This window comes from Lycium barbarum, chromosome 2 (genome assembly GCF_019175385.1).
Source record: "Lycium barbarum isolate Lr01 chromosome 2, ASM1917538v2, whole genome shotgun sequence".
In the NCBI taxonomy this organism is placed as follows: domain Eukaryota; kingdom Viridiplantae; phylum Streptophyta; class Magnoliopsida; order Solanales; family Solanaceae; genus Lycium; species Lycium barbarum.
The window spans coordinates 10,089,747-10,104,100 of NC_083338.1; the positions used below are offsets into that span (position 1 = coordinate 10,089,747).

Genomic DNA, 14,354 nt, shown 5'->3' on the forward strand with positions numbered 1-14,354 from the left:
CCTCCTAGAAATGGAAGTGAATGAGGTAGTCACAGGGTACTCTCTTTCATCCCTCAACATTGAGTTTAGCGACTTAGCAATATTTGTGGTCAGCACATCGTACCTATTTGCTAGAAAATGTGTACCCTACTTGTCAAATCCAATATCAAACTCGAGGCAATTAGCTGTTTCGGGGCATTTATCCCTTAATTGCTAAAAATGGTCATTGAACTCCTGGTAACCATATGCCTTTGCTGCATCATAGTATACATGAAGAGAATCTCCACATTCGAAATTTTTTCGAAGGTTATCACCAAGATGCTTCATGCATAGTCCATGATGAGCATGCTCAAAAATTCTGGAAACACCATTGGTTATGCTCTTGTGCCTATCAGAGATGATGCACAAGTTTGGTTCATCGGCAATTATATACCTCAGTTGCTCGAAGAAGTAGGTCCAAGATTCATCACACTTCTTCTCCACCACGCAAAAAGCAATTGGATAGATATAGTTCACAGTAACCTGTGTGACGGCAGACAACAGCATACCCTCATACTTGCCGTATAAATATGTGCAGTCAATGGCAATAACCTTTCGCATATAGTTATATCCTCGAATGCAAGCTCCATAAGCTACGAAGTAATATTTAAACTTGTTTGTATCATCAAGACTAATGCAAATTCTGAAACCTGGATTTAGATTTTCAACCATGTACGAATAAGCCGGTAAGCAAGCATACCCGTGCTCCGGTGTCCCCCTAATCATGTTCATAGCCATTACACCTGCCTTCCAACATTGTCAATAGCTTGGTTTACAATGGAAAGTTGGGAACTCTTGCAAATTAAGTTGTTCAACGAACCAACTTTCCCATCAGAGCTATGTGAAGTAGGAGAACAAATTGCAAGAGAGTGTCAAGGAATACCCCTCCCGGTGATTTTGGCAGCTGGTGTTTTGACGAAAAAAGAGGAAAAATTGCAGAAAGTATAAATTCAGATGCTGACATTAGTACAAAGTGCCAAGATATAATAGAATTGAGCTACAAACACTTGCCAGTTCATCTCAAACCCTGCCTTCTATATTTTGCATCATTTTGAGAGGATGAAGAAATTCCATTCTCGAACTTGGCGTGGTTATGGACTGTTGAGGGATTTGTTCTGAACACAGAGGCAAAGAGTATAGAGCTTGTTGCAGAAAGTTTACTGAATGATCTCATCGATAGAAGCTTGATAATGGTCAACAAGAAAAGTGTTGGGTGTGCGAACAAAGTACCACATTGGTAGCTAAAAAGAAAAAAGAGCTACTTATAAGGAGTTGGATACTCTTAATGATGTAAGGCCATTTGGGAAAAACCGTGCGGGCTTGGCCCAAAGCGGACAATATCACATCATGTTAAGAGTATCTTTGGGCCGTTTTACCCCAACAACTGGTATCAGAGCCAATGGTTTGGCGGGACGAGTATGAAGATGGCGGAGTGTGGCGTGGGGGCTCGGCTTAGTGCCCTTGCCCGTCTATGGGCCGGTTTACAATCTTTACCCGTAGCTTTGAAGACGCATATACAGCCTTTGGGATTCGGTGACCGTAAATACTCTGACGATGTGGGTGGTACATTGACACGTTGAATCTCTGACCCGTAATAAGTCATGTGGAACTTAGTTCGAAGGGAAGATTGTTGAGTGTGCGAACAAAGTACCACATTGGTAGCTGGAAAGAAAAAAGAGCTACTTATAAGGAGTTGGATACTCTTAATGATGTGAGGCCTTTTGGGAAAAACCGTGCGGGCTTGGCCCAAAGCGGACAATATCACATCATGTTAAGAGTATCTTTGGGCCGTTTTACCCCAATAAAAAGGTCCACCGAAGGAGTCAGATCATGTCACATTCATGATATGCTGCACGATTTTTGTGCGAGAAAAGCTATGGAAGAGAAGTTTATGCAGCTAACAAGTACTGGAACAAAGATTTGACTATTTCCTTTTATGAGAACCGGAGGCTGTGCATTAATCATAGCCTTTATTGGGCAGGGAGGATTGGAAACCTACAAGTTCGGTCTGCATTCTTCAGACCCCCAAAATCTGGCTGCAAGGAATTTTTTGATCTCGAGAACTTTAAACTTCTAAGAGTTCTACAAATGGAATGTGTTGTGTCGGAAAGTTCATTACAGAGATGAAAAGAGCTGATTCATCTAAAGCTCTTAGGAATCAAAGGCAATGTGGAATCTATGCCATCATGGATATCGAACCTTTCAAACCTAGAGGTATTGCTTGTAACAACAGTAGGAAGTGGTACAATATTGCCGATGTCCATCTGGAATATGCCAAGGTTAAAACATGTGCATGTACAACCTGTTGCATCTTTTGATGAACGCATTCCTCGCAAATCGACAAACATATGTTGCATAGAGACCTTGGCCATAGTGTCTCTCACTAATAAGCTAGCAGCCTTTATGATCAAGAAGGCAACCAAACTACGGAAGCTCAACTGCCACTGTAAAGAACCTCTCCAACTCAAATTAGATGCTCTTCAACTTGAATCACTCAGTGTGAATGGAATGATCTTGGAATTCAGCTTGCCCTCGACGCTAACAAATCTAACTCTATCAGATGTTTTGTTGCCACAAAGTGAAATATCTAAAATCGGGAGATTACCAAATTTAGTGGTTCTCAAGTTGGAGCATAGAACATTTGAGGAGAAAAATTGGGATATTGAAGATGACGAGTTTCCGACCCTCAAGGTTCTTAAATTGAGGTCCCTCAAAATCACAGAATGAAAAGTCTCTGATGATTCCTTGCCCAACCTCCAACGGCTTCTGGTAGAAAGCTTCTTCCATCTTCAGGAAATCCCTTCTGCTATTAGAGAAAATTTAAACCTAAAGATGATTGAAGTGAAACGATGTAGTGAGTCGCTTGAAAAGTCAGTCAAGGAAATTAAGGAAGAGCAAGAAGGATATGGAAACGAAGAGCTCAAGGTCCTTATATACTCCTTAGATTCATCAACTTGACGTGCATATGGAAAGCTGCAACAACTGGTTCAACAGGTAAGTGACTCAAGCTTATTTGCATTATCTCCTCAGCTTGTACACTCAACATCTAAGAAGTGCTTCTTTGCTGCGCAGAGGCAAAAAGCTGTGATTGAAAGACGATGGAGACATCGAGCTTCTGCATAGCCATGGCTGACCTTAAGAACTAGTGGTTCCCTTATGCTGTTTCTTTGTTCATTAAGCACAATAACATATCCAGCTAGATGGAAGCTGGTGAAGTTGGAGGCATTTTTCTTTTTTGAGTTGTTTTTGTACCTCACAATAATTTCTTTGGATGGATTCATTGCATTGACATATGAATATTATTTCTTTCTATGATATTTTCTATGCTTGCACATTGATAGTTCGTGAAGAAGTTACTTTTGTCACAGGAAATATGAGATTACTTCAGGGCACTGGATGTTTTATGTGAATGAATTCTATATTGATCATTAGATATGTGAATGATACAGGTATTTAAAATTGTACATATGAGCAACCTTCAGCAATATGAAAAGTGAAATGACAGTTGCTTGGTGCTTCCACTACTCGGAAGCCAAGTGAGCCATGATTACATGTTACAACAGAGGAGTTTGTAAATTTGAATTAGTGTTGGATATGTTAATTGCAAAACCAACTAATATCCAGCAAAGAAACACCTTGTAGAAGACTTTGACAAGTCAACTTGCAACGCACGTGTGTCCCATATAAATTAGTACATACTTTTAAAATGACATAAATAATATTGAAACATGTGTGTAATGAGTAATAAAAATTTGAAGGGAAAAAATAAAAGTTCAATTTGATGAATATTCATGTTGTTGCAAGCGTGTCTCGGATAAATCAGTACACATTTTTAAAACAATAGAACTAATATTAAAACATATGTGTAACAAGTAATAAAAGAAATTAAAGAGCAAAATTAAAAGCACAATTTGATGAATAGTCTACTTGATGAGTTTATTATCAAACAATAAGTGATGAACCAAAAAGGTAATCCGACGATAACAGCCATATAATTTTAAACCACACAAGCATACAGAATATAATATTGATTCACTGCTTTAGTTTTCCTATCTAATAGGGACTGCTCCAATACAGCCCAGTCCACACTTCAAAGTTCAAAATTGCAAAAGCATTCACAGATCATATTTTGTCTTAAACTTGAGTTTAACTTCAAATGAAGCTTTTCAAGAAATAATGGCATAATATAGAAGAATAGGTTGCTATCTGTGATCCAAAAAGACTGAAGAGAAGTCAATATTTGCAACAAAAATTAACTGAAACAGATATATCTGTAGCAGATATTACAGAGGAAAGTAGAGTCTTTTGAAAGAAGGATTTTTTGGGCCAAAGAAGAAAAATAGTATAACGAGACAAACACCTTATTGTGCACTTTTATGAGGTGTTGTAAAGAAGGTAAAAAAGTTATGCAAGAAAATATTACGGTGAAAGATGAAAATACAAACAATCAATAATTAAGGAAATTTATATTGATCTAAATGAAGAATGTAACTTAAATATGAATGCCCTCAATGTAATTGAATTCACTGAATTCATAAGGTTTGAAGCATTAAAGACCGAATGCTTCAGTTCTAATTTACCCGTTCACTTCTAAAGCTATAAAAAAAATTATTTAACTGAAGGTTTATTTCTACTTCACTGGCAAAATGGTGACTCTGAACTGAAGGATATTAGGGAAAAGTTAATACCAGGAATATAAAGACAGAAATAATTAGTGCAATTAGGGGAATTTACAAAGCCATGCCTAAAGAATGTAAGAGGCTTGAATAACGTTTGTAATAATCCATATCCATATATAATCTAAAACTAGGCATAGACAAGGTGATGTGACACATCTCTATGGCCTAGAATGCTATTTATCTTTTTTCTCCTTTTTTTGAATTTTATCCCTTTTATTTTAATTTATGTGACATTTTTAAAAGTCCAAAAAAGTACCTCATTAATTCTCTAATAATTGCACCTTAATGTTCTCTACTATTATGATTAAATAGTCACGTTCTTGCTTTGGCCGGTTACAATTCTAAATCTAATCTATGGCTTTTCATTTTCCCTAATCTTAGGTTAAAAGATTATCTTCTGATTAATTCACTACTGAAGAATGGACAAATAGAATCATTTCATCTTTTCTTTACTTTCTCTGAATTTGAAGAAGAGAAATTTCTATGAATCAGGCACTTCTCGGATTGTGAGGTTGCATTTAGCTTCACAAGTCTCGGATTGCTTCCGATAATTAGATGTGCGGTGATTTGACATAAACTCCAAAGATGAATCCATTGGTAAGTCTTCAGTTATTGCAGAAATATTTTTCAGGTAAGTTTGAGAGTGTACAAAAAGCCAGTGAATCGTGTCTGTGTACACTAACAAATCACGGTTCCATTTATGCATAAGTGGGGCAGACTACGACTCTTCGTGTTATTAGGTATGTTCGGAATCTACTTTCATTTTGTGGAAGTGCATATAATTTTGTTAATGGTTTAATGCTTTTTGGGCTATCTTTGACCATGTATCTAATATATCTATTGATACACAACAATATTAGCAGATATGCTAATATGGAAGCCGATGGAAGATCTTAAAGACTAACTGTGCTCTCAATCTAGGAAATTAAATAAGGTCACATATGCAATGTCAATTATTGCAGAACAAGATCGACATATAGCAAATGAATATTTTGATACTGATGAATAACAAAACAAAAGAGTTAGCTCAAGATATAATGTGAAAGCTTAATAAGAGAACACTTCAACATGACATACTAACTTGTAATTGCACAAAAATGTGTTAAATTGATTTCTTAAAAAGGTGATATTTTCCACCATTATGGCAGGTTGAGCATTCTTCCTTTTGTGAACTATTTGTAACAGATATCTGCTATTTCGGATAGAAAAATAAAACATAAAATAGCTTTTGCAGGAATGTGTTTTAAATTGAAGCCCGGCTTGATGAAATTGAAAAACTTGGCACCAACGTGTATAGGAAGGGAGGCTTCGTCAAGTATAACAAGGTTCCAGGGAGTTCATTGAACGATACTATCTTATACATCTCCAGTTAATTTTTATGTTTTGCTTTTTCATGTTCATTTATACTAAATTAGTAGGGCTTCTTCATATTTGATCTAATATGCTTCCCACAATTCGTTTTGTCAATTTTTTTAATATAGGATGTTAAAAGAATCATGACGATATGTTCGATTTGTGATTTTTGATATTTTTATGACCGCGCTAAGCGCGAGCAAGTACACTAGTTAGCAATAACTAAGGGAATTTATAATGCATAACTAAAGAGTTCTGATTCTGACTTTACATAAATAAAATATTACTCCTACAATTTAATTAGATTTTGATTTAGTGTAGGGGCAAAATAATAAACTTACTTTGAAGCCTTGAAGGTAGGAGCTTCTCACTTTTAATATAATATGATGATAAACGCAAATTGACAATAACTCATAAATACTGCAAGGAACATTTACAAGACTTCAACTCAAGATTGCAGAGTCTAAACAAATCATGCTAAACCTAATTAATTTAAAGAACAAAATGACTAGAAGAAAACTTCTACAAGGATCAGTCTCCCAAAACAAATCCTGAAACGTTATACATCTATCTACTAGGTTGTCTCGTGCACCATAATTTTCCATGCTTCTATTTCTGTTTTGAAGCAAAGATCAACTGGAACAGCCGTATCATTCACGCTTTACACAGAGAACAAAGGGAAGGTTCCACCTTTAGCTTGCAGATTTTCATACGTTGCAACGCATATTTACACGAGAAAATTGAGCATGGGGGTAACCTTTTTCATCTACATGAACATTTATGTACCAACAAGAAATTGATAGGAGGGGAAGACTACAAAATCCTTGATGTCAACTAACTTTGAACACACTAACTAAACTTCAAGAATTGCAAGAAGCTAGTCTATCTTCAAGCTGTTCGTGCGGCATAAAGGAGTTGTTCAAAGGTAAGAACTAATGGTTTTCTGCAGTTCATTATATTTGCATTGGCCAGTACATATATTGGATTCATTGCTACCCCTGTAACAAAACCAAGATTTAACATTTTTGGGCTTCAGTCAAGTCAGCTTTTGTTGGCAGGCCTTTCAACTAAGCTGGAAAGAGAAATATGGGGAAATTACATTGGAGGAATATCAACCGTCAAAATGTTTGATCCAACAATAATTACAGTAGTAGTAGTTTCATTGAATTGGTTAAATGTTAGCATCTTCTTCAGGTGATAGAATGGATTTCAGTTCCATCTCTTGCTGAGGCAAAAGATATGGCCATGCTGATTCCATGGTGTCTGGTGGTAGTGTTTGCTGAAGATGCCTCAATACGTTAATCATGTGATTTGCAGTTTCTTCTGTAGCAAGATCTTTTTCAGAACATTTACCCCTTTTGGACCTAAAAACACTTTTCCCAAACTTTCAATTGGGGGTTTTTAGATCAAACTTGTACCTTTTCTATATTCTTCTAGTAATTTCATTGCATCGATTGAAATGTTAACATCTTACTCAGGTGATAAAAGGGATTCCAACTCCATCTCCCGTTGAGGCAATAACAAGGAAACTCCCGATGCCCACGTGGCTGGTGGAAGTGTGTTGAAAATGCCTCAAAAGATTAATCATACGTTTTGCAGTTTCTTCTGTGGCAAGAACCTCTCCAGCACATAGAACCTACAGAAGAAGCAACTCTCAGTTACTGGATAGCTACAGATATATAAAGATTACTTTGATAAAAAGGGCATAAATATTATGAGATAATCATGTTGGTAGATCAATAAACTATCTAAATGGAATGTGAGATAGAAAGACAAGGAATAGAAATGGCAATGTTAAGTTAATCACCCAATTAACATTCTTTTACTCAAGATCTTTGTAAAGTATTGCAAACTTGGATCAACAAGATTAAAGAAACCGTCTTAAACATAAACCAACCTGCAGACAGCCATTCAATTCTCTCAACATGACTACACACATTTTTGTCTCAAACTCCTGCATGAGATAACATATCAAATATCACTTTCTTATTATCCAAATGCACCGAACATAAGCATTCTTTTTTTTTTTTTTTATGACAAGGGAACCGGCAGCCGCTACCCTTTGGGTGCGCACAGGGTAAACCCCGCTCCTGTGTGATAGCCCGCAAATCACACAGGAGAGATAACCCGCACTAGGCAAGCCATGTGCGACAAGCTCGACCCAGAAGGCAAATCCCCTACTTTCGTAGGTAGGGGGTTTCGAACCTGAGACCTCCATTATGAAAGCCCCATGCTCAACCAACTGAGCCACCCTTGCGGGTACCGAACATAAGCATTCTCCCACCAAAAAAGGAAGAAAAATAAACAACATAAGTATTGATGTTAAGAACAACCTTATGCAAAGCTTCAACCAAAGCCAGTATTATATGGTCTGACAACTTCGTGAAATATGACTCACTTTACTTTCGTCTTGAGCAACCCCTTTCTCAACAGCCAGTTCAGCAGAACGCAACAGGAAGCGTAGGCCTTAAACAGCAAAAAATATTATATTGCATCAACAACTGGAAAAGAATACATGAAATCATGAGAATTCTCACCTTCAACAGCAGATTTCCTGACAGGCCTGTGGGTATAGAATTTCAGAAGCGGAACAAGGATTGAAACGGCCTGTTTCATACATTAAGCCTTTGATATCACTTCTTTAATTTGACTTCTCTCGAAAGCACATAGAAAAAGAAAACACGCAGGTGATCATTCACGCCAACCTGGGAAATCCATGGGTAAAAGTCTTCCTTCAATGTATCAGCATACCAACATAGCATTCTACAGGCTTTAGCTTTCATCTCTAGTGTCTCTTTACTGCAAGATTTGAAGCTTAAGTAAGATTTATTGTACTAGAAATCAATCATATCCAATAGAAGTAATTATTTTATTAACTACACATCTTAAGAAACAAATACAGAGCTTTTGAGTAAGGCAGAAACAAGTGCTCCTAAAGATGTGGTGACTAAACATCTATAGAAGAATTTGATTATATTTAATGAATGAGAAAACAAAATAGAGTATATTTAAAGAGAAGATTAAATGAAAAATAGTGACACATAGGCTTTTGCTAATCTATTTTCAAATGTAACAATTAATTCCTCATTATGAACGATACTCTACATCTTTCTATATTACTTGTTGATCGCGTGCACTTGTGTTTCTGTTGGAGACGATCATATATATCGAATTACAGTATCAAAACTGAAATTCTTGGTACCACAATTTCAGTAAAACAGTAGTTGGTATGCATTTTTAAAAAGTTGGGTATTCAATAGAGTATTCGGTATAATAAATAAATACCAAAATATTTTATTACATATATAATCAATATTATACAATAACAATTTTTTAACGGAAAAGGCTCAAATATGCATAAATGAGCCAAACTATTGACGAGTGGCATAAATGAGCTATTTCCGATAGTTCGATGGCATATTTGAGTCTTTTCCCATTTTTCAATTTATATATAAGCTAATAAATGGACTAAAATCCTAAGTTTAATTGATTAGAGAATATTAAAGACTTATGATATAAAATTATATATTTACTTAGAACTAATAAATATTTATAAATTAAACTAATAAAATAGTACTAGCACAAATTATATCTCATTTAGTGCCATTTTGAATATTTCTGCAGTATTTTTTTCAGACATCCAACTTAATCTTGTGTATTTCATTTTTCTATCGGTGTATTTGACCGGCGGCTCGAAGTACATGTTTTTAGCTACATTTTGCCTCATATTTTGTTATTTTTTCTTGTGTTTAAGATAATTTCTTTCACTTTATCTGTTCATGGGCAATCCTCACCTCTTGAACTAGCTTTTAGAGTTGAGTTAGGCTCAAGGTCCATTTTCTTATCATAGCTCAACACCTCTTGCATGTGTAACCGGATTTTGGATTTCAACCTTGGACTTTAACACAGATAGACATTTGTGAAAATGGACTTGTCAAAAGTTGGCTCTGACCGTATTTGGAAGAATTTGAGCATCCAAATGAAAACCTTAAATTACAATATTTATAAAACACTTTGGTTGCCTTTTATACCCAATGTAGGTCAACTATATAACTGAATAAAAGAAGAAGAAATTCAAATAAACTTCACAAATTACTGAAAAAGTCAAACCACAATGATAAAAGCTTACCTATTAGCATCTACTTTATAGTTTTCATTGTACTGCTCCATAGAGATGGTATTAAGCTGAGCACATTGAAGTAAGATGGGCATGACTACATTCATATAAGGAAGAAAATCCTTTCCCATGCACTCGCAAATTCTATAACACGCCTGAGATGAAATAATGAAAATAAAGAGAGGCCCATATAGAAAGCAATTATGATCTTAAAATTAAGTGATTAACACATACCTTTAACATGTATATAGTAGTAGGACCATCCACCTTCGCTTGTAATGATATAAGCATTTCCATAACCTTTAATGACAACAACAACAACAACAACAACAAAGGAAACAAATGAAAAGTAAGCTCACACGAGTGAAAGAAAATGGCAAGAGAAGCAAAAAGGAAGGAAACCAAAATGGAATTGGTATGAGTAAAGATATCCCTGTCATTATCTTGCTGCAAAATATAGTTTAACTATGGGAAACCTATTTTGTAATAAAACAAAACCAAGACATGATTACGGAACTAAAGAAGATGTACTGGATCCACCGGGCATAATTATTAGTAGAAGACCTGCTTTTCGTCATCTCTAATTTCGGTTTGCCAACAGCCATCACAACACAGCTTATGCACTCCATTGCATATGAAAGAACAATGAGATTAGATTGAAGATATGCGTGTCTCAGGAGAGTTTTCAAGTGTGGCATAACAGCTTCATAGCAGGTTCGGAAGTGCTCCTGTTGGCGTACAATATATTAGCCTTCATGATTTCATAATATAGGTACAAATATAATTGACTTTAAGAAAATGCACCAGTTAATACCTCAACAGATCCAGCTATAAAAGACAATGCTTTATGCTTCTTGTTGGACAATTTGTTTGCCATTCTGCTTTTCAACAAACAAAAAAGCAAAAAAAAAAAATTAAAAAAAAATAGTCTCATGCTCACTTGTCAGCAGTGAAATGCCTCTTTAATTTGGTGGCCTCTGTATTTGCACACCTTTAGAAGTACAAGGAGTTTGTTAACTAATCCATCTAGATGATGTATCAAAGTTTCTGGCTTGCCGGGGACACCGAAGTGGCAGAGAGCTGCTGCGGCATGTGCCTATGAAAATGCCAAAGAGTAAAAGGAGAAAAATAGTTGGCATAGCAACTGAATGCAGAAGTAACGTCGCATCTACCAAATCCTTAGGCTTATGAATTTTTTTCCAAACTTCAACTGAATGCAGAAGTAACGTCGCATCTACCAAATCCTTAGGCTTATGAATTTTTTTCCAAACTTTATTTAAGGGTACAATTTAGATACCTCTCTGACGTTTAGTAATAAATAGTTCCTCTACAATCTCATATGTTATAATCGTTCAACGTTCTAGTAAGTCAGCAAGAGAGCTCTTATTGCAACCAAAACAAAGTCATAAAATAAGTTCTTCCAAAAGCAAACTACTGAATCCAATAAGTTAGATAAAATTATAACATAATTGCACATAATTCTAGAAGGGATGTTACAGAACACATCCTTAATGGCCTCATGTTGCAGAAAAGCAAAACTGAGTGTTGATAACCAATTGGGACCAAGCGTTATGACTAAGCAAATGAAGCCACAAGACTTCTTCGAGTATCTCAAAGATCACATCAATATGAAGCATAATGCAATAAGTTGAGTGACATGATAGAGAGCTAACTCCCCACCTAGCAATGTTTAGGTTAATGGGGTTTTGTGTTAAGCCCAAAATTCTTAGGAATCAGATATACTTGAATATACAAGGAAAACTAATCGATTATTATTCTCTCTGTGGACAAAAGAACAATTTTAAAATAAAATAAAAAAGAATAAACTGGTATTCCATTAAAGATATTCAATTGTATGGTATAGCAAACCCCTTGTAAAGGCACAGTTAAAATAAAAACTGCTGCTGATTGTTTCATGTATCAATGATGATCTAATCTTGTTTTAGCTTGCAATTGTTTTTTGTGGGAAACATGCAGCATCCCTAGATGGTAGATATCACATAGGACAAACCTGCACTCGTGGATGAAAATCATCCATTGCTGCAGCTAAGGCAAGAAGTACTTGGTTATGGTATTTTTCTTGCAAATGTGGGAAGAAGTCAACCAACAACCGGCAAATTGCATAGCAAGCTGCACATCTAACTCGAGGATGAGGAACTTGGAAACAATTGAGACCACCTGCTCCAAGTTCTTAATCATCACCTATAAGAGGAAAGAAGCCATTAATTCAAGGTAATCATCACCCGTAAGCAATGAACATAGTGTCACTTAAGCAGTTTGCTAGCAAATGCTACGAGTTGAAATAATATGCGTTATAACCAAACCATAGCCATAACTAATCGACAAGTAAGACAATAGTAAGACAATTGTTGTACCTTTGAGCAACCTTCAGCAATCTGACCAAGTGCAATGAGAGCTGCATGGCGCTTCTCCCATTCTGGCGCAGCCGAGTAAGCAGACAGTTGCTCTATGGCAACATGAACTATAGACTTACCTCCTAATGCGAGAGAAAACCGGTCTAAACACTTCTTACCCTTAGAGTAGTAACTTGTTGCTCCTGTATCATCAGACGCGTCAAGGGCACTATGCCAAGCAGGGCCATCCTTAATATCTAGTAATAACTTCAATAGCATTGCGAAACATCTGCTAACAAACAAGGGCACCCTCTTCATCATGCTTGGGGCCCTCTTCTTCGCCTCAACCAAAGTTATCAAAAACTCAACTGCCAAGTGCCTCGTCTCCTCTTCCAAACTCTCAGCCTCTGCTATCTCAAACATGGTGGCCGCGACATCCACTAGCTGCCTTCTCAAGAACCTAGGCTCATTCTTGGCCAACTCTATAAAATGTCTACGCATATCTGCAACCTCCTTACCTTTGCTCAAATATGTGTCAGTCGTCTTCATCATCCCCAGCAACACATCCTGAAAGCGCTCCTTTTCAGTTGAACTAGGCATATGCTGAATGAATCTGATCACAGCGCTCACGGCTCCGATCCTCACATCTAGATCAACGGTATCATCATTCAGTGTATTACGGAATAGTGAGTGCAAAGTCTTTGCAGAAGGGACTACTATTGTTTCACCTATGTCCCCAGCTAGGTCAGCAAATATTAAGAAAGCTGACGCTTTGAAGTAATTGTTTGAATCAGCGAGGCATTGGTACAAGAATAGCAAAAGTTCAGGCCAGTTATTGTCTGGGAGAAGTGAAGCAGCCAACCTGTAAATGGTATCACGGCACACTTTGATGATGAATTTTGATTCTTCAAAATTGATGATAGGATTAAGAAGGAAAGATTTGATGGAAGATTGAATGGAGATGCTTAGATTGCGCCAAGTGCATAAGTCATCATCATAATTAAGCAACCTGGAAAGGAGGTAAGCACACTATACATATCGTCCTGGGAAGAGCTGAGAAAGTTAACAATTTTAAGAGCAAGGGCGTCCAGATCCTTCTGCTTCATCATGTCCAACATGGACTCAGCCTCCGATCGTTCCTCCATTAGATTGGAGAGAAAGGTTTCAAAGCCAGTCCCCAGAATCGCCTTCATCATCTCATTATCCATTACAGTACAGTAGTATTGAGAGAGATGACTATGGAGTTAACGAGAATGGGTTTCTCTTATGCTAACTGAAGATTGAAAGAAATCAATTAGAAGGTCAAATTCCCTATGAACCCGGCCAAGCGCTCTCTGCTGGTTTAAATGGTGAAAATCACAAAGAGGGCAAATTCTTTTCATAATGCAAGTGTAAATTAATAAATTGATTAGAAAAAAGACTTCATCATGGCCTATGTTGCTCGGCCTAGGATGTGGGTGTCGGATACAGGTACGGATCTAGAGGTCGGATCCGTCACGATCTAAATTTTAAGATTCGTGGGTAAGGATTCAGGTACGGATACGGGTGCTGAGATTTGACAAAAAACAATATATAATTCTAAGAATAGAGTTATAAAATCTAAATTATGAGATATTATGTGAAAAACTTGAGGAGAAAATATTGACAACAGGAGAATCCCGAAAAGAGATAAAAGGAAAAAAAGTGACATAGAAATTTCTATATACAAATTATTTCATTTTCTTCAATTTCACCGTAGCTTTTGTTTTGATTACATAAATCATTGAATCTGTCCGAAATTTCTCCCTTGATTTTGGTCAAAGTACCCAAAATTGATTGACCAGATTGGGTAAG

At 36.5% G+C, this 14,354-nt stretch overlaps 1 protein-coding gene and 1 pseudogene across 1 annotated transcript; one reads left to right on the plus strand and one right to left on the minus strand.

Annotated features, from left to right (window-relative positions):
- The first annotated feature begins 795 nt into the window (after positions 1–795).
- On the plus strand, positions 796–3,141 carry LOC132628331 (putative late blight resistance protein homolog R1A-10). The gene is made up of 5 exons (XM_060344120.1): positions 796–960; positions 1,077–1,244; positions 2,167–2,709; positions 2,812–2,943; positions 3,013–3,141. The coding sequence occupies exons 1-5, from the start codon at positions 796–798 to the stop codon at positions 3,139–3,141; spliced, it is 1,137 nt and encodes a 378-aa protein (XP_060200103.1).
- Positions 3,142–8,065: 4,924 nt separating this feature from the next.
- Positions 8,066–13,996, minus strand: LOC132626124 (uncharacterized; annotated as a pseudogene).
- Between the last annotated feature and the right edge of the window lie 358 nt (positions 13,997–14,354).

Excerpts from the sequence above, each read along its gene's own strand:
- LOC132628331 (XM_060344120.1), top strand. The coding sequence starts at position 796 with ATGGAAAGTTGGGAACTCTTGCAAATTAAGTTGTTCAACGAACCAACT. Across the intron at positions 961-1,076 it reads AAGAGGAAAAATTGCAGAAA|GATGAAGAAATTCCATTCTC; the intron begins GTATAAATTCAG and ends TCATTTTGAGAG. Across the intron at positions 2,944-3,012 it reads ATGGAAACGAAGAGCTCAAG|GTAAGTGACTCAAGCTTATT; the intron begins GTCCTTATATAC and ends CTGGTTCAACAG.